Genomic DNA, 25,633 nt, shown 5'->3' on the forward strand with positions numbered 1-25,633 from the left:
GAGACAGTGGCGAGGAAAAACTTCCTTTTAAGAGGCAGAAACCTCGAGCAGGACCAGACTCTAGGAGGGCGAGAGACAGAGAGAGAGACAGAGAGAGAGAGGGATGCAGAGACAGACAGACAGACAGATGTATAGCAGCACCAGCAGTAGCCATAGCAACTACAATTATAACAATGGAAATATGACTGATAATAGCAGCAATTAGTAATAGCAATAACTTTAATAGTAACAGAAATATGACTAAAAATAATAATTGTTGCGATGACAGTCAAGCAGACCCATGGCAGCAGCAGCCAGGCGTACCAGGACCACAATCCACAGGAACCTGCAAGACGAGAAAGCACAAAGAAACTCCGGGGAAGATATAAAGTTAGTAACATGCATTGGAGGGACATGAATGTGTAAAGATGGAGAGGGAGAGGAGGAAAGCTCAGTGCATCATGGGAAGTCCCCCAGCAGTCTAGGCCTATAGCAGCATAACTAGGGGCTGGTCCAGGCAGGCCTGAGCCAGCCCTAACTATAAGTGTTCTCAAAAAGCAAAGTTTTAAGCCTACTCTTAAAAGTAGAGAGTGTGTCTGCCCCCCGGACCCAAACTGGGAGCCGATTCCACAGGAGAGGAGCTTGATAGCTGAAGGCTCTGGCTCCTGTTCGGCTTTTGGAGACTCTAGGAACCACAAGCAACCCTGCATTCTGGGAGCGCAGCGCTCCAGTGGGGTAATAGGGTACTATGAGCTCATGATGGTACCTGACTAGTAAGAGCTTTGTAGGTCATGAGAAGGATTTTAAACTCTATTCCGCATTTTACAGGGAGCCAGTGCAGAGAAGCTAATACTGGAGAAATATGATCTCTTTTCCTGGTTCCAGTCAGTACACATGCCGCAGCATTCTGGATCAGCTGGAGAGTCTTCAGGGACTTATTGGGACAGCCTAATAATAAAGATTGCAATAATCCTGTTTGACACAGCATCTTCCTGATTTTTGCGGTGAGGTGAAAAATGGCTTGAAGGCCTTGAAGTTTGTTCACGGTGGCGCTGGAGGTCAGGGCAATGCCATCTAGAATAACAATATCATTAGATACTGTGCTTCTGAGGTGTTCAGGGCCAAGAACAATAACTTCTGTCTGTCCAAGTTCAACATCAGATAATTGCAGGTCATCCAGGTCTTTATGTCTGTAAGGCATGCTTGGAGCTTAGCTAACTGATGAGGTTATTCTGGCTTGATCGATAGGTATATCTGGGTATCATCCGCATAGCAATGAAAATTTATGGAGTGTTTTCTAATAATATCTCATAAAGGAAGCATATATAAGGTGAATAGTAGTGGTCCAAGCACAGAACCTTGTAGAACTCCATGACTTACTTTGGTGTTCATGGAGGATTCATCGATAATGTGTACAAACTGAGATCGATCCGATGAATACGACCTGATTGTTGCAGGTATGGGCAGTCTTTAGCATCTTGATGGGCAGCCTTGAAGTTCCTTAGGCGTCTGAGGTGGTCAAGATGTTGACGGGCTTTCTTCACCAAGGTGTTGGCTTGAGAGGACCATGATAAGTCCTCTATGATGCAGACACCAAGGTACCTGAAGCTGTCCTCCCTCTTCACCGGGGCCCTGTTGATCCTGAGGGGATGTTAATTCCTTATTTAAACTTAATTAATGCCTCAGCCTTTCTTTGATGTTGGACATTTATCCCTGGTATCTATACAGCTTCTTCTCCTGTGGTAGTTGTGTGATGATATTGTTTTTATTTCATCTTGCTGTAAATTATGGAAGGATATTGCTGCCACACCATAAAAAAAAAGAAATCAGTACCACGTGTGTATGTGTCTAGAAAAGTATATTGTTATAACAAGATGTTTTTCACGCTATAACAAGATGCTTTCACGTTATTACAACATACAACAGGCAGGAGGGTATAACAATGTACATGTCTTTACACTTTTCTTGGTCTTAATAATTGAAACAAACATGTTTTCTTTGTAGCTGTAGAGAACACAGGCCTAAATGAGGTGATGTAAGAACTTGAACATCAGAACTTCAGAGTGTTTTGTCAGAGTGATTGATATCAGCTGATTGGTTTATGTGCTCTCCCTCCTGCCTGTCGGGTCATGGAGAGCTGCCTTTTTTCCCTCCTCTGCTACTAGCTGGACTGTTACAGCGCATTGTAACATTGTATATATTTTTACCTCATTTCACTTAAATACTGTAAATGTGTATATTTTGTATTTTCTATTTCTTATTTTTATATTTTGTACAAACTTTTAGTTCTAAATTATGCTACTTTCTACTCTTGAATGGGAGCACCGGTACTGTACAATTTCCCCCCGGGGATCAATAAAGTATTTCTGATTCTGATTCTGATTCTGATAACAGTGTGCGTTCTACTGTGTGGTGCCACTGGGGCTCATATGGGGTTCTATGTGCTGTTAGGCATGGAGCCCTTATTGTTTCATCTGGTGAAGTGAGTGTGTGTTTGTGCTTGTGGTACTGGACAGACCCAGTGTGGCATAGACTATATCCTGCTTCACCCCCCTACATAACAAATCCCAATTTAACCCCTGGTGATAACTTCTTGTATAACGTCCATGTCCCTCCAGTTGATCAATGACACTTATTCTTCCTTCTGTACAGCCCCATGCACTTAAAAATCCTTCTTACTTATCACATATATCCTCAACCTTATAACCATATCATCCACTTTCTCGCCATGTCTCAACCCAAGCATGAAGCAGAACTGTGTAAATGAGCCATATTCCTCAATTTATTTGTTCTCCGCACACTGTTTCCTCATTCACGTTTCACGTTATAACAATATAAGTAATCACGTTATAACGTAATAAATAGTATATTGTTATGACAAGAAATGTTTCTTGACACACTGATAAAGAAGGCCAGCTCTGTTCTGGGATGCCCCCTGGACTCAGTGGAGGTGGTGGCAGAAAGGCGGATGATGGCTAAGCTATCATCCCTGAGGAAGAACATGTCCCACCCCATGCAGGACACTCTGGCAGCACTGGGCAGCTCCTTCAGTGACAGGCTGCTTCACCCGCGGTGTGTGAAGGAGAGGTACTGCAGGTCTTTCCTCCCGGCTGCTGTCAGGCTCTACAATCAGACCTGCTCCCAGTAGACCTGCTCCCAGTAGACCACACAAACCGGAATGGACAATCCACATATCTCTGAATGTAACAATGGTGCAATACCCTCACCTCTATGTGCAATACAGTATAATCCCTTTACCTTTATTTATTTATTTCTGTGAATTTGTAAATTTCAGTTCTTTAGTTTTAGTAATTTTATTTATTATAGCTTAATTCTCTACTTATGTCTCTATTGCACTATCCTGTATGCTGCTGGAACAATGCAAATTTCCCCACTGAGGGATTAATAAAGGATTATCTTTTATCTTATCTTATCTTAATCATAAAGTTTGAGGATTGGGAAACATTTAAAAACACAAGAAGTTATGACATATACAATGAAGACGAAATATTTTGGTTCTGCACTATTTTTAGGTTGGCAATCAAATGTAAGCAAATTTGTGGCATTGACCAACTTAACTCCTTTGTACAAAAGGTCAGATGTCTTTGAGTTGTATCCCTTTCATCGAAGCATGCATTCAGATGACACTGAGGTGGATATGATCTACTCATTGGAGGCTCGTTCAATGAACTCAGCTTGCAGCCAGAGTTCACCTGTTATAAATATGGCTGTGCCTCAAGTTTCCAGCAGGTCATTGCTCACTAAGCAGCATTGTGATAGTGGGAAACATGGCATCAGAACTAAGTGAAAGTGTCAGAAGTCAAACTGTTATTCTGAGCAAAGAGGGGCTTTCTCAGAGTCAAATCATGGCTAGACTAAAGGTTTCTAAGGGGGCAGTGCATGGAACTCTAAAACGCTTTGCAGAAACGGGATCAGTTGAATCCAAAGCTTGATCAGGCAGACCAACAGTGACCACACCATCAGAAGATCAGTACATCAAGCTTAGTTCCCTGAGAGATAGAAAAGCAACTTCATCACAGATACAGAATCTGCTAAATAAAAAACACCAGACTCCAATCAGCAAAAGTCCTGTCAAAAGAAGGCTGTCTTGTAGTGGTCTCAGAGGACCAGTAGCAGTTTCTAAACCACTTCTCAGAAGGGGAAACAAGGCCAAACTCTTGGGGTGGGCTAAGAAATAGCAGTATTTTACTGTGGATGAAGAAAAGTCCTATTTACTGATGAGATTTCTGGCAGTAACAGAAGGGTGTATGTAAGGAGACGAGCAGGAGAGAGAATGATACCGCAGTGGATCAAACCAACAGTGAAACATGGTGGTGGGAATATTCCACCACTGGGGGGGTTTTGCATGCTCTGGAGTTGGACCCCTACAGTGAATCGACTACACCCTGACCAAGGGGAAGGACCACTCCATTCTTCAGAGACATGCTGTACCCTCTGGTTTGCATCTTTGTGGAGAGGGATTCATACTGCAGCAGGAGAAGGACCCCAAACACACCTCCAAGCTTTGGAAGAACTACTTGAAGACCAAAGAAGACCAAGGAGTCCTGACTTTCATGGACTTTCCTCCACAATCACCTGACCTCAACCTAATTGAACTATTTATGGGGGCACTTGAAGACTCAGAAAGCCCTTTGGAACATTGTTAAATCATGCTGGAATAGATTCTCTGAAATCCCTGAACATTTTTCAAAGATTCAACTTTTCACTCAAATTGTTAAGCTGATATTATCATTTGTAATGAGAAAAATAGTATTACATTCAAAACAAATGCAAAATAGAAGTATCTTGACCAGTGGTCTCAGACTTATACACACACACACACACACACACACACACAGACACACACACACACACACACACACACATATACTGAATAAAAGAATGGAGAAACATTAAATGCAGATGCTTTTGTTATGTCTGGCTGTGTTTGTTTTTCTTTCCATCTGCTGGACTTTGGTCTCTCTTAGACTTAGACTTAGACTTTATTTATCCCACAGCGGGGAAATTTACAAGTCACAGCAGCAAAGACAGAAAGGTGCAGAAACACACAGCAGACAAGCACTGTGTCAATAAAAACCAGAAGTATTTAAAAAAAACAAAAAACAATATACATATAATAAATACAGATATAAAAAATATGGGGAACAAAATAAATATATACACGGAAAATATAAATATGTACAGATGTGCAGGTTTATGTACAGAATCATATGGTGCTGTTAAACAGTCTTATAGCAGTAGGAATGAACGACCTGCAAAAAAACCTCTTGAAAAAAGATCTTGATCTCACTGAGATAACCTGATTAAATAAAGGTGGTATATAAATGGGGGAATATCTTGTGGTGTACTGGCCCCTCCAATAGAGTTCCACAGACTTGGCAAGGAGCACTGAGGCTGGTCTGGAGGGTCTTGGTGGATCTGCAGTGTCGTGATCGAAACGGAGGAGGGCAGCCGTGCATCATCTCTGCATCTTTAAGGAGGAAGAAGAAGACCGGAAGTGACATATTCATTCCGCACTGTTCCTCACAACGTCGTGTCGGAGTTTTCTGTTTTTTGGATTTTAATATTTTTTGGAGATAAAACATGTACGACCAGGACGAAGGTGAGCTGCTGTCTGATTACAGCTACAGACACTTTATTAATAAACAGGTTTATTAAACTTTATTAACATGTTAACTCAACGTTAGGTTCATTTGAAAACGTAACCCTTAGCTGCTAGCTAATGTTACCTGCTGGTCTGAAAACATCAAACTGTTACTGAGTGTACACACATGCTAACATCAGTTAGCTCACATTAACGCTGGGAACATTTACGAACACACAGGCTAGCTCAAGCTTCATCTGTAAAGACGAACCTTCACTGATTGGCATGCTAACAGCAGCTAATGCTATTGGCGCGGTGCTTTGTTCCAGCTAGAAGGGTAACGGGCTAATCAGAGGCTGTTGTGATCAATTAAAGTATAATCAAGTTCAAACAGCCACACTCAGACAGACCCAAACAAAGCTACACTGGTCGTGTTTGTGATGGAAGAAATACTCAGATCGTTTACTTACTTATTAGAAAAAAGTACCAACAGTTAAGTTCTTTAATTGCCATTTGTCACAGTGAAGCAGTCGTTGGCATTGAAATTCTTCCAACTATGCTCAAACAAAATGTACAAAAGAAAATCACTCAAGGAAATGAGAAAAAGAGAATCTAAGACAATACATAAATAGTGCCAAAGTTAAAATATAGGAAAAATATTTAATATAATAAGGTTGTGCAGTACTGTATAATACCTTATTTATGTAGCACCTTTTAAAAACAGAGTTTACAAAATGCTTGGACAGACAAAGCAAAAGCAGGATACTCAAAAGGCAATATAACATAACAACAGAAAACCAAACAAAAGCAAGACAAAATTAATTATAGGTAAATACAAATAAAAAGATGACATCACATGAAAGCAAGTCTATATAAATGGGTTTTAAGAAGTGATTTATTGATCCTGTGAGCCTTCTCTCCTCAGGCAGGTCGTTCCAGAATCAGAATCAAATACTTTATTGATCTCCAGTTAGGGTTAGGTAAATTATAGAGTACCGGTGCTCCCATTCAAGAGTAGAAAGTAGCATAAATTTAGAAATGAGAGTATGTAGAAAAATAAGAAATAAAAAATATAAACATTTACAATGTATATATATGTATGTGTATATATATCGATGTGTGTGTGTGTGTGTGTGTGTATATATATATATATATATTGCACTTAAAGAATTGTTGACATTTAAAGAATAAATAATGAGGTAGTATATGACAGGTGAAATAGGTCCAGAATCAGAGGCCCAAAGCTGAGGCCCTGATGGCAGAAGCACAGTCATGTTTAGATTTAAGCCTCGACTGAGCTGCCAGAAGGTCCCTACCTGAGGATCTAAGGCTGCGAACTGGCTCATATCAGGTCAACATTTTTGCCATGTAGCTTGGGGCCAGACCGAGACATGTTTCAAAAATGATCAGTCACATGGAGCAAAGAGCCAGGATTTGGGTGGTGTGATGTTGTCTGTTCAAATCAGTAAGAAGCCAAGCTGCTGCACTCTGAACTAGTTGGAGGCAAGAGAGTGACTTTCGGTTTATGCCAGAAAGGAAGGAGCCACAGTGGTCAAGTCTAGAGAAAGTAAGTGCATGAATGACCTTTTCCAGATCAGGGTGTGAGAGCATCGCTTTAATTCTGGAGATAGTTGTTATTTAAAGGAAGCAGGACTGGAAGACTTTTTTGATCTGTGGTTCAAAGCTTAGATTTGAATAGTACTTCCAATTTTTCGACAGCGGGCTTCACATTAAATAAGGGGCCAAGGTTGCTCTCAATGGGATTGATGAGGTTTGGCGGACTGAACAATATGATTTCTGATTTTGAGTTATTGTGTTGAAGAAAATATTGTGCCATCCAACAGTTAACATAACTGTCAAGGCTCATAGACAAAACAATAGTTTTTGCTAGTAACCATTATGTGTTGGAGCTGTGTGGCCATGCAGTCCTGTGTGAACAGGGAGTACAGGAGAGGGCTGAGCAAGCAGAGTGGAGGATGTGGTGGAGTGGGTTCTGCGAGTCAGTAAGTTCAGGATGCAAGTGTTGAGCCCCAGGTCTCTGAGCTTGGTGACGAGCTTGGAAGGCACAATGGTGTTAAATGCTGAACTATAGTCAATGAATAGCATTCTCACATATGTGTTCCTCTGGCCCAGGTGGGAGAGGGCCGTGTGGAGGGCTCGGTTGATGGCATTGTCCGTTTATCTATTTGATCTGTATGCAAATTGAAGTGGGTACAGTGAGTCAGGGAGGGAGGAGATGATGCAGGTTTTGACCAACCGCTCAAAGTACTTCATGATGGTGAAGGTGAGTGCTATTGGGCAGTAGTCATTAAAAAGGCTTTGGACTTTTTGGGGACAGGGACAGTGGGTTCTCCTTGAAACATGTGGGTTCTACAGACTGACAGACAATGACATCAGATCTCTGCCAGCTGATCTGCACACACCTTGAGAGCTCAGTCAGGGATGCCATCAGGTCCAGGTTCCTTGCGTGGGTTGATCCTTTTGAAGGATTGAGGGGTGTTGAGAGTCGGGGTGGAGGATGTGGTGGAGCCTAGCAGCACAGAGTGGGTGAATATAAATACGGTGAAAATATAAATACAGTGAAAATACAAATATCGCCTGAGCTATTGGGTCAGCCTACAGATATTGATCAACAATAATAAATATTGATGTGTCATTATATGTCTAATGTTTATTTGTATATTTGTCAGATAATCAGTACGATGAAGACGATGATGAAATCACTCCAGATTTGTGGCAGGAAGCTTGCTGGATCGTCATCAGGTAAACTCACCTGGACCTCACCTCACCTGAGACTGACTTTCATCAATGATGTTGATAGTCATTAACAGATCTTTGATAGGGAAATAAGATACAGACATGTGTAACCCTAACCCTTTTTACTGCTGAAGTGAAATCATTTTCTTCTAAATATCGCTGTTTTGCTTTACATCATATTAAACTCTTCACTCAAGGTTCTGATTAAGTTTCGTGTGATAAACATCTTTCTCTATGTATGTATATCTGTATATTTATCTGTTTATTTACAGTCTCATGATACAGAGCCCTGGTCTTTCTCAGCTCTTATTTTGATGAAACTCTCTTTGACTAGACTCTCTCTTGCTGTTTCCTCTTCCAGCTCTTATTTTGATGAGGTTCTCTCCCTCTGTTTCTGCCTTCAGCTCTTATTTTGACGAGAAGGGTCTGGTGCGCCAGCAGCTGGATTCGTTCGATGAGTTCATCCAGATGTCGGTTCAGAGGATCGTGGAGGACGCTCCCCCCATTGACCTGCAGGCTGAAGCCCAGCACACCTCAGGAGAGGTGGAGGAGCCGGTGAGGAACACCTGGGACTGGACCAGGTTTGAGAGAACAGCTCCTGTGTTTCACTGTGACATCCCTCTGACCTTCGTTTTCTGTTTCAGCCTCGTTACCTGCTGAAGTTTGAGCAGATCTATTTGTCCAAGCCCACCCACTGGGAGAGAGACGGAGCTCCGTCTCCCATGATGCCCAACGAAGCCAGACTACGAAACCTCACGTAGGTCTCGCCTGTTCTTTTCACTCTCACCTAGTCTGTTTATACTCAACTGTTCTCACCTGGTCTGTGTTACTGTGTGACTTCCCCTCAGGTACTCAGCCCCTCTGTACGTTGACATCACAAAGACCATCATAAAGGAGGGGGAGGATCAGCTACAGACTCAGCACCAGAAGACCTTCATTGGTAAAATTCCCATCATGCTTCGCTCCACCTACTGTCTGCTGAGCGGCCTGACAGACAGAGACCTGTGTGAGCTCAACGAGTGTCCACTCGACCCTGGAGGTTATTTCATCATCAACGGTTCAGAGAAGGTACGCTCTGACATCATGATGCACCATGTGACATAATTGAGAGTCTCTATGCTAAGCTAAGCTAGCTGGTTTTCCCCTGTTTCCAGTCTTTATGCTAAGCTAAGGTAAGCAGCTGCTGGCTGTAGCTTCATGTTAAGCGTAGAGACATGAGAGTGGTATCAATCTGAAAATCTGACTGAAAGAGAAGAGGATTTCACCAAATGTTGAACTGTTCCTTTAAAGCTCAACAAAAAATTGAGCCATCAAAATGAAACCAAACAAAGTCTGTGAAATTTGTCAGGTGCTGAAAACCTTTTTAAATTAATTTTAAATAAATTTAAATCAGGACTTTACACATGGAGATGTTTGAGTTGTACAGGTTTGGATTTTATTGACAATATACAGTGCATCCGGAAAGTATTCATACCCTTTCACTTTTACCACATTTTGTTATGTTACAGCCTTACTCTAAAATGTATTAAACTCTACACACAATACCCCATAATGACAAAGTGAAAAATGTTTTTTAGATAATTTTGCAAATTTATTAAAAATAAAACACTCAAATATCGCATGAATACTTTCCTCCGGATGCACTGTATGTGGGCGCTTTAGTTTTTTTTTTTATAATAAAGATCAGATGGTAAAAATGTGATTCCTGTTGATTTAAAAACACAACGTGTGTTGGTGGTTTTGCTGCTCAAACTGGTTCCCCTGTTGGGTTTCAGGTGCTGATTGCTCAGGAAAAGATGGCCACCAACACAGTATACGTGTTTGCCAAGAAAGACTCAAAGTACGCCTACACAGGCGAGTGTCGGTCCTGTTTGGAGAACTCGTCACGTCCCACCAGCACCATCTGGGTCAGCATGATGGCCAGAGGAGGACAAGTGAGTCCTGACTGGATACAGAATTTATGTACAACATAATGTACTGTTGTCTATTAATACAACATTACTGTCATCTTTTTATACAGTAACATTATTGTCATCTTTTAATACAACATTACATCATCTATTTATACATTACCGATCAATCAGAAGACAGATGTGATTGATTGGTTGTCTCTCTCAGGGAGTGAAGAAGAGTGCCATAGGCCAGAGGATTGTGTCCACACTGCCGTACATCAGACAGGAAGTTCCCATCATCATCGTGTTTCGAGCGCTGGGCTTCGTGTCGGACAGAGACATCTTGGAACACATCATCTACGACTTCGATGACCCTGAGATGATGGAGATGGTCAGTCTGATTATCAGTTATTGATCAGGTAGTGATTGTCAGTTCTTTATCAACAGGTCAGACAGTAAACACACTGAAGGCGAATCTACAGGTAGGATCATTGTTAGCCCTGCCTAAATGGCTGTAATGTCACAAGTGATGTCACTGTGTTTCCAGGTGAAGCCGTCTCTGGACGAAGCGTTTGTGATCCAAGAGCAGAACGTGGCGTTAAACTTTATTGGTTCCAGAGGAGCGAAACCCGGCGTAACGAAAGAACGTCGAATCAAATATGCAAAAGAAGTTCTGCAGAAAGAGATGCTGCCGCACGTCGGAGTCAGCGACTTCTGTGAGACCAAGAAGGCTTACTTCTTAGGGTGAGTCCTGCCTGATATTCACCAGTCCCACCTTACACAATTGTGCAGGTGTCTGTGAGACCAAATCAGTGTGTATTACAGTGTTTTCAGGTACATGGTCCTCAGGTGTCAGTGTGTAGTAGGGGTGTAACGGTTGTGAAACAGAGATCGAATCCGCAGCACAAACCTCTGCGGTCTCGAGACGTGGTTCTGCCTTCTGTGTCGCCGTCATGGTTATCAAATGGAGTTAATTTCATTTGGTTTACTTGGGTAATATATAGACTTGTCTCAAGATAAGTGTTTTTTATTCATTTTTTTTGTTTAGTTATGATGGTGGGAACTTCATTGTTAATATGTAGACTGGTCCTCAGCAAGTTTTACTTAGTTAATTCGTGTGAAATTAATTTATAAAGTTAATCTGCCTTCATAGTGTTCTTTAGTGACCTTCATATTCCAAATTGAAGTACAGTTTTGGTGTCCGTGTATGTTAGTGTGTGTGTATTACTGTGTATTACAGTGTGTATAACTGTTTTTTCAGGTACATGGTTCATAGGTTGCTGCTGGCTGCTCTCGGCAGACGAGAGCTCGATGACAGAGATCACTACGGCAACAAGAGGCTGGACCTGGCCGGACCGTTACTAGCCTTCCTGTTCAGAGGGTGGGGCTTCTTTCACTTCTTTCATCACATCTGACCTCTGACCTTTGATCATCGCCCACTCATCTTTTTACTGAAAACACGTGTACATTCATACACACTAATATATAATATGTTTTATATGATGACTTTAAAGTAAATTTACTGCAGGTTTTAATTGTGTGACAGTAAATAATCAAACTGTATGATTTTAGCATGTTTAAGAACCTGCTGAAGGAAATCCGGATTTACGCTCAGAAGTTCATCGACAGAGGAAAAGACTTCAATCTGGAGCTTGCCATTAAAACCCGAATCATCTCAGATGGTCTCAAATACTCGCTGGCCACTGGAAACTGGGGTGACGTGAAGAAGGCTCACCAGGCCAGAGCCGGAGTGTCACAGGTGAGAACACCTGCCACCATCTGAAAGAGTGTGACATACGAAATCTCTCTGACTTCAGAGAGAGTTCTGGTCACAGCTGAGAAGTATGACCCTAACCAGTTAACAACATCAGTATCAGACCGACATCTTCAGATTTAATCGTCTCAGCGTAGCTGGAAGGACAGAAATATGTTTTCAAATGAATCTTCATCAAGGTCTCCGTCTGTCTGTGTTTGACCGGATCAAGATGTCTTGAGGTCAGTATCTAAACATTATCCTGTTTCACTTTTCTGCCTGTAGGTGTTGAACCGTCTGACCTTCGCTTCCACTCTGTCCCACCTTCGCCGAGTCAACTCTCCAATCGGCAGAGATGGCAAACTGGCAAAACCCAGACAGCTGCACAACACACTGTGGGGAATGGTGTGTCCGGCCGAGACACCCGAGGTAAAAAAACATAGGACCCTAAACAATCTCAAAACAAGTACCCCCAAAAATATCTGAAAATACAAATAATCTGACAACACAGGACCGACAATCTGAATCCTGTTTAATTCAAGAGACGAGTGTAAGTCTGCAGGACGTTTTTTGCACAGTGGATGATTAAAAACTAAACTCCACCTGAGCTTTGTTTATTGAACAGTCATATTGATTAACTGATTAACAAACAGTGGCTGTGTTTCAGGGTCACGCTGTGGGCCTGGTGAAGAACTTGGCCCTCATGGCCTACATCTCTGTGGGCTCTCAGCCGTCTCCCATCCTGGAGTTTCTGGAGGAGTGGAGTATGGAGAACCTGGAGGAGATCTCACCTGCTGCCATTGCAGAGTCAGTCACTTCATCTTGATTTCATATTTTACAGCTTTCAGAACAACTAAGCAGCTGCCTCTTTAGTTACGTTATTTCATTTAGTCCATCTAACTGAGAGATGTTTTTCTGATGCAATACAGTTAATTCTTTCTGTATAAAGTCTCAAACTGACATGCGGATGGCAGCTCAACCAAGTATCACCAAAGAATATAAATCATCCAGAATATAAAGTATTTTTTCTTAGCTTGGACTTAACCCATTTAAATCTGTGCAGTAGTTAATGATTATCATTAATCAATATTCAAACATCCAATATTTAAATTAAACTTAAACTGACTTGGTGCTGAAACTCTCTGTGACTGTATGTGATTTATATTTGATTTTATTTGCGTTTCAATGTTTTAGTGCCACTAAGATCTTTGTGAATGGCTGCTGGGTCGGAATCCACAAAGATCCCGAACAGCTGATGAACACACTGAGGAAACTCCGCAGACAGATGGACATCATTGTGTCCGAGGTAACCAAAGCCCATTAATTAGTAATGGAAGTCCACTGCCCCTAATCATAACAGCCTGATAACAGCCTGATACATCTTCTTTTGCGTCATGGAGCTAAAACCTACAGTAAGCAGCTGTGTTAGGACATTAGAGCGTTTTTTAAAAAATGAAGATGAGGCGTTTTTAATGTTAATATCTTCAGTAGGAACCAATGGGCACACAGGGTAGGGACGTCAGTCAAGTCATGGTTGTTTTGAGTCTGCATGTGGGATTTGATGATAATAAGAAACACAAGCATCTTAGCTCAGGGTTCCTGCTGGTTCTGAACATTTCAGGTGTCAATGATCAGAGACATCAGAGAGCGCGAGATCCGAATCTACACGGACGCCGGACGAATCTGTAGACCACTGCTGATCGTCGAGAAACAGAAACTACTGCTGAAAAGACGACACATCGACCAGCTGAAGGAGAGAGAGTACAACAACTACAGGTGAGACAAAACAACTACAGGTGAGACAGAACAAGAACTATAGGTGAGACAGCAAGTAGAGTTTGTCGATTCGCCCCATAGAGTTATAGAGCATTCCTGTAGACTTTACTGATTGTTCCCCTAGAGTTTGCTGATTGTTCCTGCAGATTTTGCTGATTTGTTGCCTTATAGCATGTTGATTTTTCCAGTAGCGTTAGTTACTGTGGTGGAGTTTGTTCTTTGTTCCTACAGACTTTGACAATTCTTCCCATAGAGATTTTGGATAGATCCTTTAGAGTTTGTCAGTTGTTCCAGAAGGCTTTAAAGTTGTCCCTGTAGAGTTTGCAGATTCCTGTGGTACAGTTCTTAAGTCGTTCCTGTGGAGTTCTAGTATCTCTAGTAAAGTTGTTGTTGTTGTTGTTTGTGATGGTCAGCTGGCAGGACTTGGTAGCAAGCGGCGTAGTGGAGTACATCGACACTCTAGAGGAAGAAACGGTGATGCTCGCCATGACTCCTGATGACCTCCAGGAGAAGGGTGTGGCGTACTGCTCCACCTACACGCATTGTGAGATCCACCCGTCCATGATCCTCGGAGTCTGCGCTTCCATCATCCCCTTCCCCGACCACAACCAGGTACAAAAAACACAAGACAAACTAAAACTTCTCTTTCCTGATCATAACCAGGTAGGGCTTCACTTCACAGGTTTGTCGAAATAAACAGCAAACATAACAACTAACATAAAAACAGAAGCCGCTGTGCTGTTTAGGGACCAATTTAGGTTTGGAGAAACAAATACTAATGATGGATGGTCATCTATCGATAATGTGAACACTTTTTCTCTGTGACATGTTTTGTTTTTTTTTGGTCTTGTTGTTCAGTCTCCCAGGAACACGTACCAGTCTGCTATGGGTAAACAGGCCATGGGTGTCTACATCACCAACTTCCATGTACGAATGGACACGCTGGCTCATGTGTTGTACTACCCTCAGAAACCGCTGGTCACCACACGATCAATGGAGTACTTGCGCTTCAGAGAGCTGCCGGCAGGTAACACACACAACTGTACAGTCACACACAACGGTACAGTCAGACGGAAAACTCTGCCAAGTGCTCACTAGATGACAGGATTTCAGAGAAATCCCAAATTATTGCTGTTCAGGTGTTCAGATGTAGAATATGATGGATGAGGTGGATGTCAGCCCATTATTAACTTTCAGGTGAGTCTTAATACTTACCTGAAACTAGTTGAATTTGTTTGTTAGTCTGTTTTCAGGTGACCTGCTAGCTGACTGTCAGGCAGAGCTCTTCTGTGTGTCTCTAAACTGAAACTTTCTTCTTGCTTTTCAGGTATCAACTCCATCGTAGCGATTGCCTCGTACACAGGATACAATCAGGAGGACTCTGTGATCATGAACAGGTCGGCTGTGGATCGAGGCTTCTTTAGGTCAGTTACGAACTTCTACACCTTGTGTTTATTACAGATTTAACCTGAGTGTTGATTACCGATCTGTTGTTTCTTTCTTTAACACTGTTTTTTCACTGCTGCAGGTCTGTTTTCTATCGATCCTACAAAGAGCAGGAGTCTAAGAAAGGTTTTGATCAGGAGGAGATCTTTGAGAAGCCGACACGTGAAACCTGTCAGGGTAAGAACTGATAGAAACTCAAATATTCAGACAGAAACCCTCAGCTGACTTCTGTTTAGCTGTAGTCTGGTGCAGTATGGAAAAAAACCTGTCAGTCATCTCAGGTGTGATAGCAGCGTCCAGTCACAGGTGGTAGGTGGGGCTAATCTTGCGTCACAGATTGCACATTGAGAACAAATCATCATCTTCAGTCAATCATCTTCAGGTATGAGACATGCCATCTACGACAAGCTGGACGACGACGGGCTCATCGCGCCCGGCGTTCGTGTCTCCGGCGAGGATGTGATCATCGGGAAGACGGTGACACTGCCGGAGAATGATGATGAGCTGGACAGCACCAACCGGCGCTACACCAAGAGAGACTGCAGCACCTTTCTGAGAACCAGCGAGACCGGCATTGTGGACCAGGTGATGGTGACTCTGAACCAGGAGGGCTACAAGTTCTGCAAGATCAGGGTGAGAGAACCACACACCACACCTGAGACAGCTGACGAACACTTGACAAGTCTTTATGAGGAGATCAAGTTTGTTATTCTTTTTTTATGATGAGCTTCCTTTTTCCTACAGGTTCGCTCGGTCCGGATCCCTCAGATTGGAGACAAGTTCGCCAGCCGACACGGACAGAAAGGAACCTGTGGGATCCAGTACAGACAGGAGGTAAATAGACAGAAAGTGAACAGACAGCAGGCAAACAGATGGGAGGTTAGCAAGAAGTCAATTGATGGCAGGTAAACAGGCAGGATGTTAACAGGAAGTCAAAAGATATAAACCAGTTCATTGATCATTGTGGAAATCAGTATGCTGGTGTGGAAATAAGTCTCTCTCTGGGAAATGAAACGCAACACAATCTAAATGAGTGGACACTGTCTGTGCTGCCGTGTTGTTATGTGGCAGTGAGGCCAGGTAAACCAACGGGTTGGTTGAGTCGTCATAATCATAAAAATATTTAATGTATGATGACTATTAGTCCAGACTATCTGTTACTCTAATCTGTTAGAAATAATGAGAAACGGGTAGAAACAGGATGAAACAGGTTTATATAGTTTAACGGTGAAGGAGGGAAAGTGAGATATTTTTTTCTGGTAGTTTAACAGATGCTTCAGTTTGATTGACCGCTTTCACAGCAGCCTGAACAAACAAACAAACAGACCTGAGATCATCTGAACCAACAACTTAATGAAAGAATTCCAATTGTATCAGAAAAGAGGCCAGTTTAAATACAAGTTACAATATTTTCTGCACAATAAGACAAGCAGTCTTGAGTGAAGTGATTTTTTTACTTTCATTATGACGTGCACATAGACAGGTGTTCAGACTATAAATGCTGTCAGATGTTGTGTAGTCAGTCGCTGTTGTCTGATCCTGGATCAATTGATGAACATAACATCAGTTTAACAGGTTTAAAGGTGATTAGTTCAGGTCAGTTACAGTCAGGAAACAGTCTGGACTTAAATATTTTGAGTCAGTGTAATTCTTTATCTTTAAAGCTGGTAAAAGTTTAAGCTGACACTGGTAAACGCTGACGTTTTTTGTGTTGAAGGACATGCCGTTCACCTGCGAGGGAATCACACCTGACATCATCATCAACCCTCATGCCATCCCGTCCAGAATGACAGTTGGCCATCTCATCGAGTGTCTGCAGGGCAAGGTAGTAATCAATAAATATATATTGGTAATAATCAAGTACTTTAGCTTAATAAAACAAAGAGTAATAGAACACATTAATAATAATTGTAAAAGATAAGTAATAATAATCATGTTAATAATATTAATAATAATAATTTTAGTTAAACTGGATCAAAATCTTAATAACTACGTTTTATTTAGAAAGGAGTGAGTTATCTTCTCCCAGACTGTTGACTTGCAGGTTCAGTTACATATATTACATATTTATTTTTGTCTGTCTTGTTTCAGGTTTCTGCAAATAAAGGTGAGATCGGCGACGCCACGCCGTTTAACGATGCTGTCAACGTGCAGAAAGTGTCGAACCTGCTGTCTGAATACGGATACCACCTGAGAGGAAATGAGGTCAGTCACACAGTATACTTCCTTTTAAACTCAAACACATAACCCTGTGTCCATGTTGTGTAGGGGTGTAATGGTACAAAAAATTCACAGTTCGGTATGAACCTGGGTTTTGGGGCATGGTGTGGTACGTTTTCGGTACATCGGGGAATTTATTCATTTATTTTGAAAAGTGTACACATTCTACAGTTGCTCATAGGCCGTAATTCTTACCGTAACAGTTAAAGCACTGAAATACTGACATATTTTCAATAAGAAAAAATGTGGGTCAACCTGTTGATAACAGCTACACAGCTGGTTTATACAGAGCATGAACACAACTGACTAACATGCACACTCAAGGCTCATTATAGCTCAAGCACTCTGACCAAATTCTGTATTCTCTACGACCGAGTACGGTCACATATCTGCAGCGATAAACAGTCCTGTAGCATTAGTTATTATTTTGATGTGCAGTGAGAAGCTGCCTGAACGCTGTGGGGAGGAATCGACACGTTCACGTGACGTTGTAAATGTCATATTTGAAGTGTTTCCACAGACAGACCTGACTTCAGTCGAACACGCAGCTTGCATCTAAATGTCATCTTTGTTATCTTTGTTATAAATGTTATCTTTAGATTGATAACAATGTTGTATAAAGCTTCTTCTGCAGTCAACAACTGAGCAACACTGTTGTTTACTTGAATGTGCACATTAAAGGGTAAATTGTATTAAACTGTGGATGAAGGATTTCTTTTCTTTGGCAAATGCAAAATGACTAAAACATGACAGTTCTATATTTCTTTGAGGGGCTAGATAACCTAGTAGCATTGTTGGCTAACGTTAGCTTACGCTAGATATTTGACCAAACACTCATTCCGAGTGACAGACAGCTAAGGAAACGCTAGCTAGTTAGCTGATTTTACAAAAAAATTTCACTTATCTGTACCATCTGAGGTGGCAACCGTCCAATGGTCCCGCGTTGTTGTTCACATTTCAATGAATAGATTAATGTATGAAAAGAGCAGCTAAATATATTTTATAAGCCATAACAGTTCGGCTCATTTACAGAGAACAGTCGTAGTAACCAGGATGTAACGCAAGCTACTGTTATATCGGTCAGTATTAGATTTGGGTATGCTTGAGACTGTAACTGTTCTGGTTCCAGTTTACAGGACTGTAACTGTTCAGTTTCCACTTCACGCGACTGTACTGTTCAGGTTCCAGTTCACAGGACCATATCTTTTCTGGTTCCAGTTAATATCCACAAACCTTTCAGTGTTAGTATTATTGATCTGTGGTTTGTTCTGTGTAATGGGTTCACGAGGAGGAAGCTGACGTGTCTTCTGGAGTTGATTATTGATTATCAATCTGTGATCAGGTTCTGTATAATGGGTTCACGGGGAGGAAGCTGACGTCTCAGATCTTCATTGGCCCGACTTATTATCAGCGTCTGAAGCACATGGTGGATGATAAGATCCACTCAAGGGCCCGGGGCCCCGTCCAGATTCTCAACAGGCAGCCAATGGAGGGACGTTCACGGTGAGTGAGACACCTGTGTACCTGTCTGTGTTACCTCACCTGTTTGAGCGATCTGTCTGTCTCAACTGACTGACTCACCTGTCTGTCTCCCAGTGATGGCGGTCTGCGGTTCGGGGAGATGGAGCGGGACTGTCAGATCGCTCACGGAGCGGCTCAGTTCCTCAGGGAACGTTTGTTTGAGGCGTCTGATCCATATCAAGTTCACGTATGTAACCTGTGTGGACTGATGGCCATCGCCAACACACGGACACACACATACGAGTGTCGAGGCTGCCGCAACAAGACACAGGTAAACACGATCAATAACCCACCACAGCAAGACACCGGTAAACAAAATCTCAATAAAACCCATCTATTAATATGCCATCAAATCAATACATCCATGATGTTAGTTATGATTAGTGATATCGGGTCAATATAGTAAATTTTGTTGAAAAGAAGATATTTTGACCAACTGGTGAATTCTGTATTAATATTGATTGGCATTAGTTTTGGATTATTAACTGGCATTAATGGAACTGATTTCAGTCAGTTTGTTCAAACTGACTGAGAGATGTCTCTCTCTGCCTGTCTTATTTAGTGCCTGTCTGTCTCTCTCTCCGTCTGTCTGTCCATCAGATCTCTCTGGTCCGGATGCCATACGCTTGTAAGCTTCTCTTCCAGGAGTTGATGTCGATGAGCATTGCTCCTCGTATGATGACGTCATAGAGTGGCTTGCCCAATCACACGCCTCCCTGCAGACTTTGAGACATCAGCAGCAGAAAGTTTAATTTTGATGTTTTTTACTGTTTAATGTTGTCTCACTTTGTTTTTGTAAAATTAGAATAAATTTGATTTTCTCTGATGAGGAAGGTTGTGACATAGGTCTTTTTGTGAGTCGTCAGTGGTTTACAAACATGTAACGTTTGCACGTGTCACGTGAGTAAACAAAAACAAACAGGTCACATGAATGAACAAACAAACGGGTCACATGAATGAACAAAGAAATAGGTCACATGAATGAACAAACAAACAGGTCACATGAAAGAAACAAAAAGAGACAGGTCACATGAACAACAATACCAACAATAGTACATTTTGCTTAGACTGATTTAAAGCATATAACCATGTTAAACTGCGATCACAGAGCTTATTATCTGCTTCACATTATTTTACAACAACTGCTTCTTGATGGAGCAGCTGTCCCGGCTGTAAAGACATGTTCCTGTAATGATAATGAATAAAAAGCTGAGCAGAACAGAGATATTTTATTTGTGGAGCTGTGGCTACATGTAGTTTTCATGATCATGTTACTGCGGTTTGTTTGCTTGTGTTCTGCACAGACTCAGTGCAGCGTGATGTGACATCACATCCCACAATGCTGTAGTGTAAGCTGAGCGCCCCCCTACTGACATCATACTGTAAGACATGATGAAGCACAAGTGCAGTTCAACCGCAGCAAAGGTGCTGCATTAATATATGACATGAAACTTTTGTAAATTACTTTTAAATACATTTTTTAAATCTTGACTTAAGTCGTCTGTAGCTCTGCTTTAATGACTTAAAATGTTTTTGTATTTTATTTTATTATTCTCTTGTTTATTGCGTTTTAGTATTTGTTGTCCACCGTTTTATTTGTGTATTTGTATAAATGTTTTACATAATTTGATAAGCAGCATTGTTAGTATTAAAGGTTCTACATAAATCAAGTTTAATATTATGTATTATAATAATCCTAAGTATATCTTCAGAGGCAGCAGTTGACCATCAGAGCTTGTTTTCCTGCTGTTGTGTTTTTAATGTGTGTAAATAATTTAAATGTTTTTAGACTGTATGATGTAAAATGTTTGAACTTGTTTTCCTGCTGTTGTGTTGAATGAATGAATTTATATTTATATATAAGTATATGTATGTTGTTGTGCAGACTCGTGATTGAGCCACACTTGTTTTTCTGCTCTTGTGTTTGCGTTGGAGTCTCTCTGTCACTCCTCTTCCTGATAGTTTTCACTCTGTCAGCGATATTTCAGAGCAGACAGAATGTTGATCCCGAGATTAAAGCCTGAATAAAAGAGAGCAGCAGCCGTCAAAACAACAGAAGCTCTTATTGTTTCAGACGACAACACGGAACCCGTCCTCTATATGACAACAGCACGCCAACGGCAGACATCACAACCACAGAGGACCTGCACACAGACACATCAGCAGCCAATCAGACAACAGGAAAACCCACAGATTCAACCTCCTCTTAGACAGTTCCAGCATTTTTGCTTTTTGATTTCATTTGACTTTCTGAGTTTTCATCCAGGATGTTTGGCAGGACTCTTCTTCTCATCTGTGTTGCAGTTTTCTTCTGTGCAGGTGAGACCAGACAAGGCCAGGTGTATAAGTCAGATCTATCAACAGTGTCAGGTGTATAAACAGTGAATTTCAGTCCTGGTGAGACTGGACTGGGTCTGATCCACATCAGACTGGACTGGGTCTGAAGCCAGTTGCAGCAGCTCTTGTTCTAACTTGGCCTCATTATAACTTAAGTGTTTACTAAATGAAGATTTACTCATAAGTAGATGAAAACATGTTGCACCTTGCTAACTAGTTGCCGCACAGAGATTAGTTAAATATTATAACATGTAGGAAAAGTACTGTTTAATAATTATGTAAACTGATTGCATTTCACAACATTAGTGTAAGCTGTTTGAATACTACTAATCAATCAATCAATCAATCCCATTTATTTGTCACATGTAATCATATAAGGTCCAATCACAGTGTGACCGACTGACAGATTACTGTGTGTGTACATATAGAAATTAAACGAGACTATTTTATATTCATTTATTGATTAGTTATTTATATTTTGTCAGGTCATTTTACGTATAGTTGAGCCTCCAGCTTGTGATGCTAAAGTATGTTCCGGTTTATGTAGGTAATAGGTTTTCATTGAACAGTGCTCCAGACCACTGTACAGGGTCAGTTGCATAGTCTTACGTGGGTCAGTGAATAGTGAATACTGGAAATTATAATGACCCTGACAAACGTAACTCTCTATTTCAGATGCTGAGGATAAATCCAGGCTCTACAGGAGGGTAAGAAACAAATGAAACAAACATCCTACAAAGTATTTTCCACAACCTAAACATGTTTTAGTAACTGAAATGTTTATCATGTGTTTCTCACAAAATAATTTCAACACTTTCAAGTGACAGAATTTTTCCCCACACCAATAATTGTCATTCAGTCCCCAATATGTATTTATAGAGCACTTTCACACATGGCAACAAATTTAAGTAAATGTTTAGGTAACAAATAAATAAACATAATTCAATAATAATTTAATAAAATAAACATAATTTAATGTAAATAAAACCAAAAAAATAAAAATAAAGATGCAATTCAGGTAAAAGCAGAATGATTTCTGTTAAAAGTTTGTTTTAAGAATAGATTTTAAAAGGTTACACTGACTCTGGTCAGTTTGTTAAGACTACATACACTGTAAAGTCCCATCTGGTTGGAATTGTGGTTCCACATAGAGACTACATAGAGGCTCATCTGGAACAAAAAGGTCAGAAATACAGAGGAACCATGAGAGTCATCGAAAATATGTTAAAATCAAGTCTAAAACAGACTGGGAGCCTGGAGTAAGGAGGTTTAAACTCGAGTGATGTGGTCTGGACTCCTCTCATTTGAAGCCTGGCAGTTGAGTTCTGTAGTCTGTAGTTCATAAAGTGTTATTCACACAGGTGAAGAGGCTGCTGCAGTGATCAAACTGTGACGAGATGAAAGTCGGTTTTTAAAATCAGTCTGTCTTTTAAAAATATTTTGTGATTTGATGTTAAAACTTAAACTGAGATGTCTCTGGTGCTTATTTAGGCATAAAATATTCTCATTGTGTTTGTTGTTTTTGTTTCTAAATGGAGTCACAAAGATTTCATGCAGTTAAAATGGGAGAAAGGCTGGTGTAATATGTATTTTACAGTTTTGTGTTTGGAGGTTCAAAATATGAGAGAGGGAATTTAAATGTTTACAAGCGGCTAAATGGTAAATGCACATGTACAAATATTGTGTGAAACAGTGTGTGAAACACATGTATAGGAAGCCTGGATCACACTCATTCATTGTTCTACACCCACGAGAGACAGTGACAGCAAGAGGTCCGGAGAGGAAGTTGAATTTGCCATGGGAGCAGAGCATTGTCTGGGGCTAGATCTTTGAATCTGCCCACAGGAGGGAATGTCAGACTGAAGATGGAAGTGGAGTGTGAAGGCCCTTTCTGACACAATGCGACAAAGGCACCACTGTGCTCTGAAACCCATTATTTCCAATGGCGCAAATGGCTGAACCCAGCGGCTAGCGCAGCTCAAAGCGCATTGTGTCTAAAAGGGCCATAACAAGTTCACAATTCTGTGTTATATCAGGCAGCAGAGCATGGAGATATAATAAGACCTGGATACGGTGCTGTCGCTCAGCCTTGCTTCCAATTTTGCCCAGCGGCCAAAATGGCTTTAACTATTTCTAGGAACGGTGTGAGTTTATAACTTTAGCATGTTTTAATGCTGTTTTTATAGCACTTATTACTAACAGGCCTTTGTTTTATTAATATATTTACATTTATTTTTATCCCTTTGAGAATGGGAAGTGTCCTGTATTTATTTTATACATTTTAGTTGCATTTATTCATTTTTATACTTTTCTTTCTTTTTTCATCCTATTGTTACCTATTTATATTGACTGAGTGGAGGGGGTTCCTCCCTCTGCTGATCTCGGTCTTGGGCTCCATGGCTGGAATTTCCCTGGCAGAGGGCCGCACATGCAGTTGCCATATTAAATTTCTCTCTTAGTTTGAGCAGTTTACGTTGCACGGAACTCATGTCTTCCATGATGAACATAACACAGCGTTGCACATGCTCAGTAAGTCAGCATTAGTGCAGACTCACTGTTGGAGGATTTCATAACCTACTTCCACTCCCTGGTAGTTGGTTTGGGATGCACTTAATGTCGGGGACCATTGATGTGGACGTGAAAACGGAGTGGATAGTGAGAGGGTGTAGGGGGTATTTTGAGAAAGGCCCAGAGTCTACCCCTAACAACACCCTGTAAGTGACCCTAACTTTACTGGAATCCCTATGCCTGACTTCAACCCCTATTTCCCATCCCTTGAGACCAGCAGGTCACAAGCAATGATGCAAAACTTGTGGAAAAAGCGAAGCATTGTTAAACAGCCTGGAGGGGAGACTGCATGAAAAACATATGGAGTATGATGGTGTTATAAGATGTTTCATCATTGGAGGAGTTCTATGTTGGATTTTACTTGTGCCTGTGCAACACTTTATCTTAACCTAAGAATAACACACTGCTGGCTTAGTGTACAAGCTGCTTATAATCAGTGTGGAGAATAGATTTGGGTCACAGACATGTAGCATCAGTGAAAAAAATGTGTAACATGTGCTTTGTTGTGTGCAGCCCTCCTGTGTAGGGATGAGCGTGACTCAGGCATGTCCTCTGAACTACTCTCCAGTGTGTGGCAGCGATGGCATCACCTACCCAAATGAATGTTCTCTGTGTGTCCACAGACTGTACGTATTTCATTCATTACACACAAACATTATTCTGTTTCGTGAATCGTGTGATAATTACTCACTAGTAGTTTTTCTTTTGTTAAGAATTCATATATTGATAAAATACTGCAACATAGTGATCATAAACAGGTGTTCACAGCATTCCACCACTGATCAATAGAAGGCACTGAATCAAAAAGGGGTCTGAATAGATTAACTGACATGTAAATACACAGAAGGCACCAAACCCCTCTCAGCCTTATAAATGATAAATAAAAATGGACTGAAAAATGGAACCTGTTGCTGCTCACAAACTGATTGGTTACTTTATTGACCAATCAAAGGTGTAGAGGATGAACAATACTGTTCATAACAGGGTTTGTGAAAAGCATTTATTGCACTATGGTTTATTATTATTAGTAGTGCTGCATTAACATATAAGCAGTATTGTTCGTTAAAGTGCATATACACACACACACACATATACTTGTATGTGGTGTGCTCTACGTATGTGTATGTACTTTATATATTTTGGGATTGTTTATTCAAGAACAAGTAGTCATTATTATTCCATGTGTGACAGGTTCAGTCAGCAGTTTATGTAAGAGAAGAAGAAAAAACTAGGTGCTCATCACCCCTATACACAGGTAGAAACAGTTATTAGTGGATATAAAAACCTTTTAATTGATTGTTGATTATTTGTGTTTAGGGAGAAAAATGCCGACATTTTGATTGTGATGGAGGGGCCCTGCTGAGAATGACATCATCCCACTTGTCCCTAACTGATGATGTCATCACTCTACTACCTAACCTATGACATCATCACATGTATCTTTGACTTCTATTTGAATGTAGCTGTTAGCGTGTGACACTCACTCACATACACACACACACACACACACACACACACACACTCATGACTGCAGCCATATGTGCTCATAATTGAAACATTTATTTTATAATGCTGTGTTTTATATTTTCATATGTCTGTAAAGATATTTTTCAATTAAATGTTTCATCAATAAAGACTTTCATTTTCTCTGACTTGAGGTTTGTCAGTTTTTAACAGAAATCTGTAATTCAGTGTTCAATAAATCGACCATGAACCCAGTAATGGGATAATGGTTACTGTCCCTGATCCAGAATGAATGAATGAATGAATGAATGAATA

The 25,633-nt window shown here is 40.9% G+C and overlaps 2 protein-coding genes across 2 annotated transcripts; both read left to right on the forward strand.

The window, feature by feature from the left end:
• Positions 1-5,583: 5,583 nt before the first annotated feature.
• polr2b (RNA polymerase II subunit B) lies at positions 5,584-19,790 on the forward strand. Its single transcript, XM_070912832.1, has 25 exons — positions 5,584-5,602; positions 8,275-8,347; positions 8,746-8,896; positions 8,986-9,098; positions 9,190-9,409; positions 10,117-10,275; positions 10,460-10,624; positions 10,781-10,977; positions 11,495-11,614; positions 11,806-11,992; positions 12,272-12,415; positions 12,654-12,793; positions 13,181-13,292; positions 13,608-13,762; positions 14,176-14,374; positions 14,621-14,789; positions 15,090-15,186; positions 15,291-15,385; positions 15,591-15,841; positions 15,953-16,042; positions 16,926-17,033; positions 17,300-17,413; positions 18,771-18,931; positions 19,025-19,220; positions 19,550-19,790. The coding sequence occupies exons 1-25, from the start codon at positions 5,584-5,586 to the stop codon at positions 19,637-19,639; spliced, it is 3,525 nt and encodes a 1,174-aa protein (XP_070768933.1). The 3' UTR covers positions 19,640-19,790.
• A 1,426-nt stretch (positions 19,791-21,216) lies between these two features.
• On the forward strand, positions 21,217-25,217 carry LOC139290979 (probable pancreatic secretory proteinase inhibitor). Its single transcript, XM_070912833.1, has 4 exons — positions 21,217-21,268; positions 21,962-21,993; positions 24,368-24,480; positions 25,172-25,217. The coding sequence occupies exons 1-4, from the start codon at positions 21,217-21,219 to the stop codon at positions 25,215-25,217; spliced, it is 243 nt and encodes an 80-aa protein (XP_070768934.1).
• Positions 25,218-25,633: the final 416 nt, after the last annotated feature.

Source organism: Enoplosus armatus, chromosome 10, assembly GCF_043641665.1.
Source record: "Enoplosus armatus isolate fEnoArm2 chromosome 10, fEnoArm2.hap1, whole genome shotgun sequence".
Lineage (NCBI taxonomy): Eukaryota > Metazoa > Chordata > Actinopteri > Centrarchiformes > Enoplosidae > Enoplosus > Enoplosus armatus.

What these genes read in the sequence shown, in the direction of transcription:
- LOC139290979 (XM_070912833.1), top strand. Translation starts at nt 21,217, where the DNA reads ATGTTTGGCAGGACTCTTCTTCTCATCTGTGTTGCAGTTTTCTTCTGT. An exon ending in TGCAGTTTTCTTCTGTGCAG is followed by an intron (nt 21,269 to 21,961) that starts GTGAGACCAGAC and finishes TCTCTATTTCAG; the next exon opens with ATGCTGAGGATAAATCCAGG. An exon ending in AATCCAGGCTCTACAGGAGG is followed by an intron (nt 21,994 to 24,367) that starts GTAAGAAACAAA and finishes TGTTGTGTGCAG; the next exon opens with CCCTCCTGTGTAGGGATGAG.
- polr2b (XM_070912832.1), top strand. An exon ending in CAGGAGAGGTGGAGGAGCCG is followed by an intron (nt 8,897 to 8,985) that starts GTGAGGAACACC and finishes TTTCTGTTTCAG; the next exon opens with CCTCGTTACCTGCTGAAGTT. An exon ending in GCTGCCGCAACAAGACACAG is followed by an intron (nt 19,221 to 19,549) that starts GTAAACACGATC and finishes TCTGTCCATCAG; the next exon opens with ATCTCTCTGGTCCGGATGCC.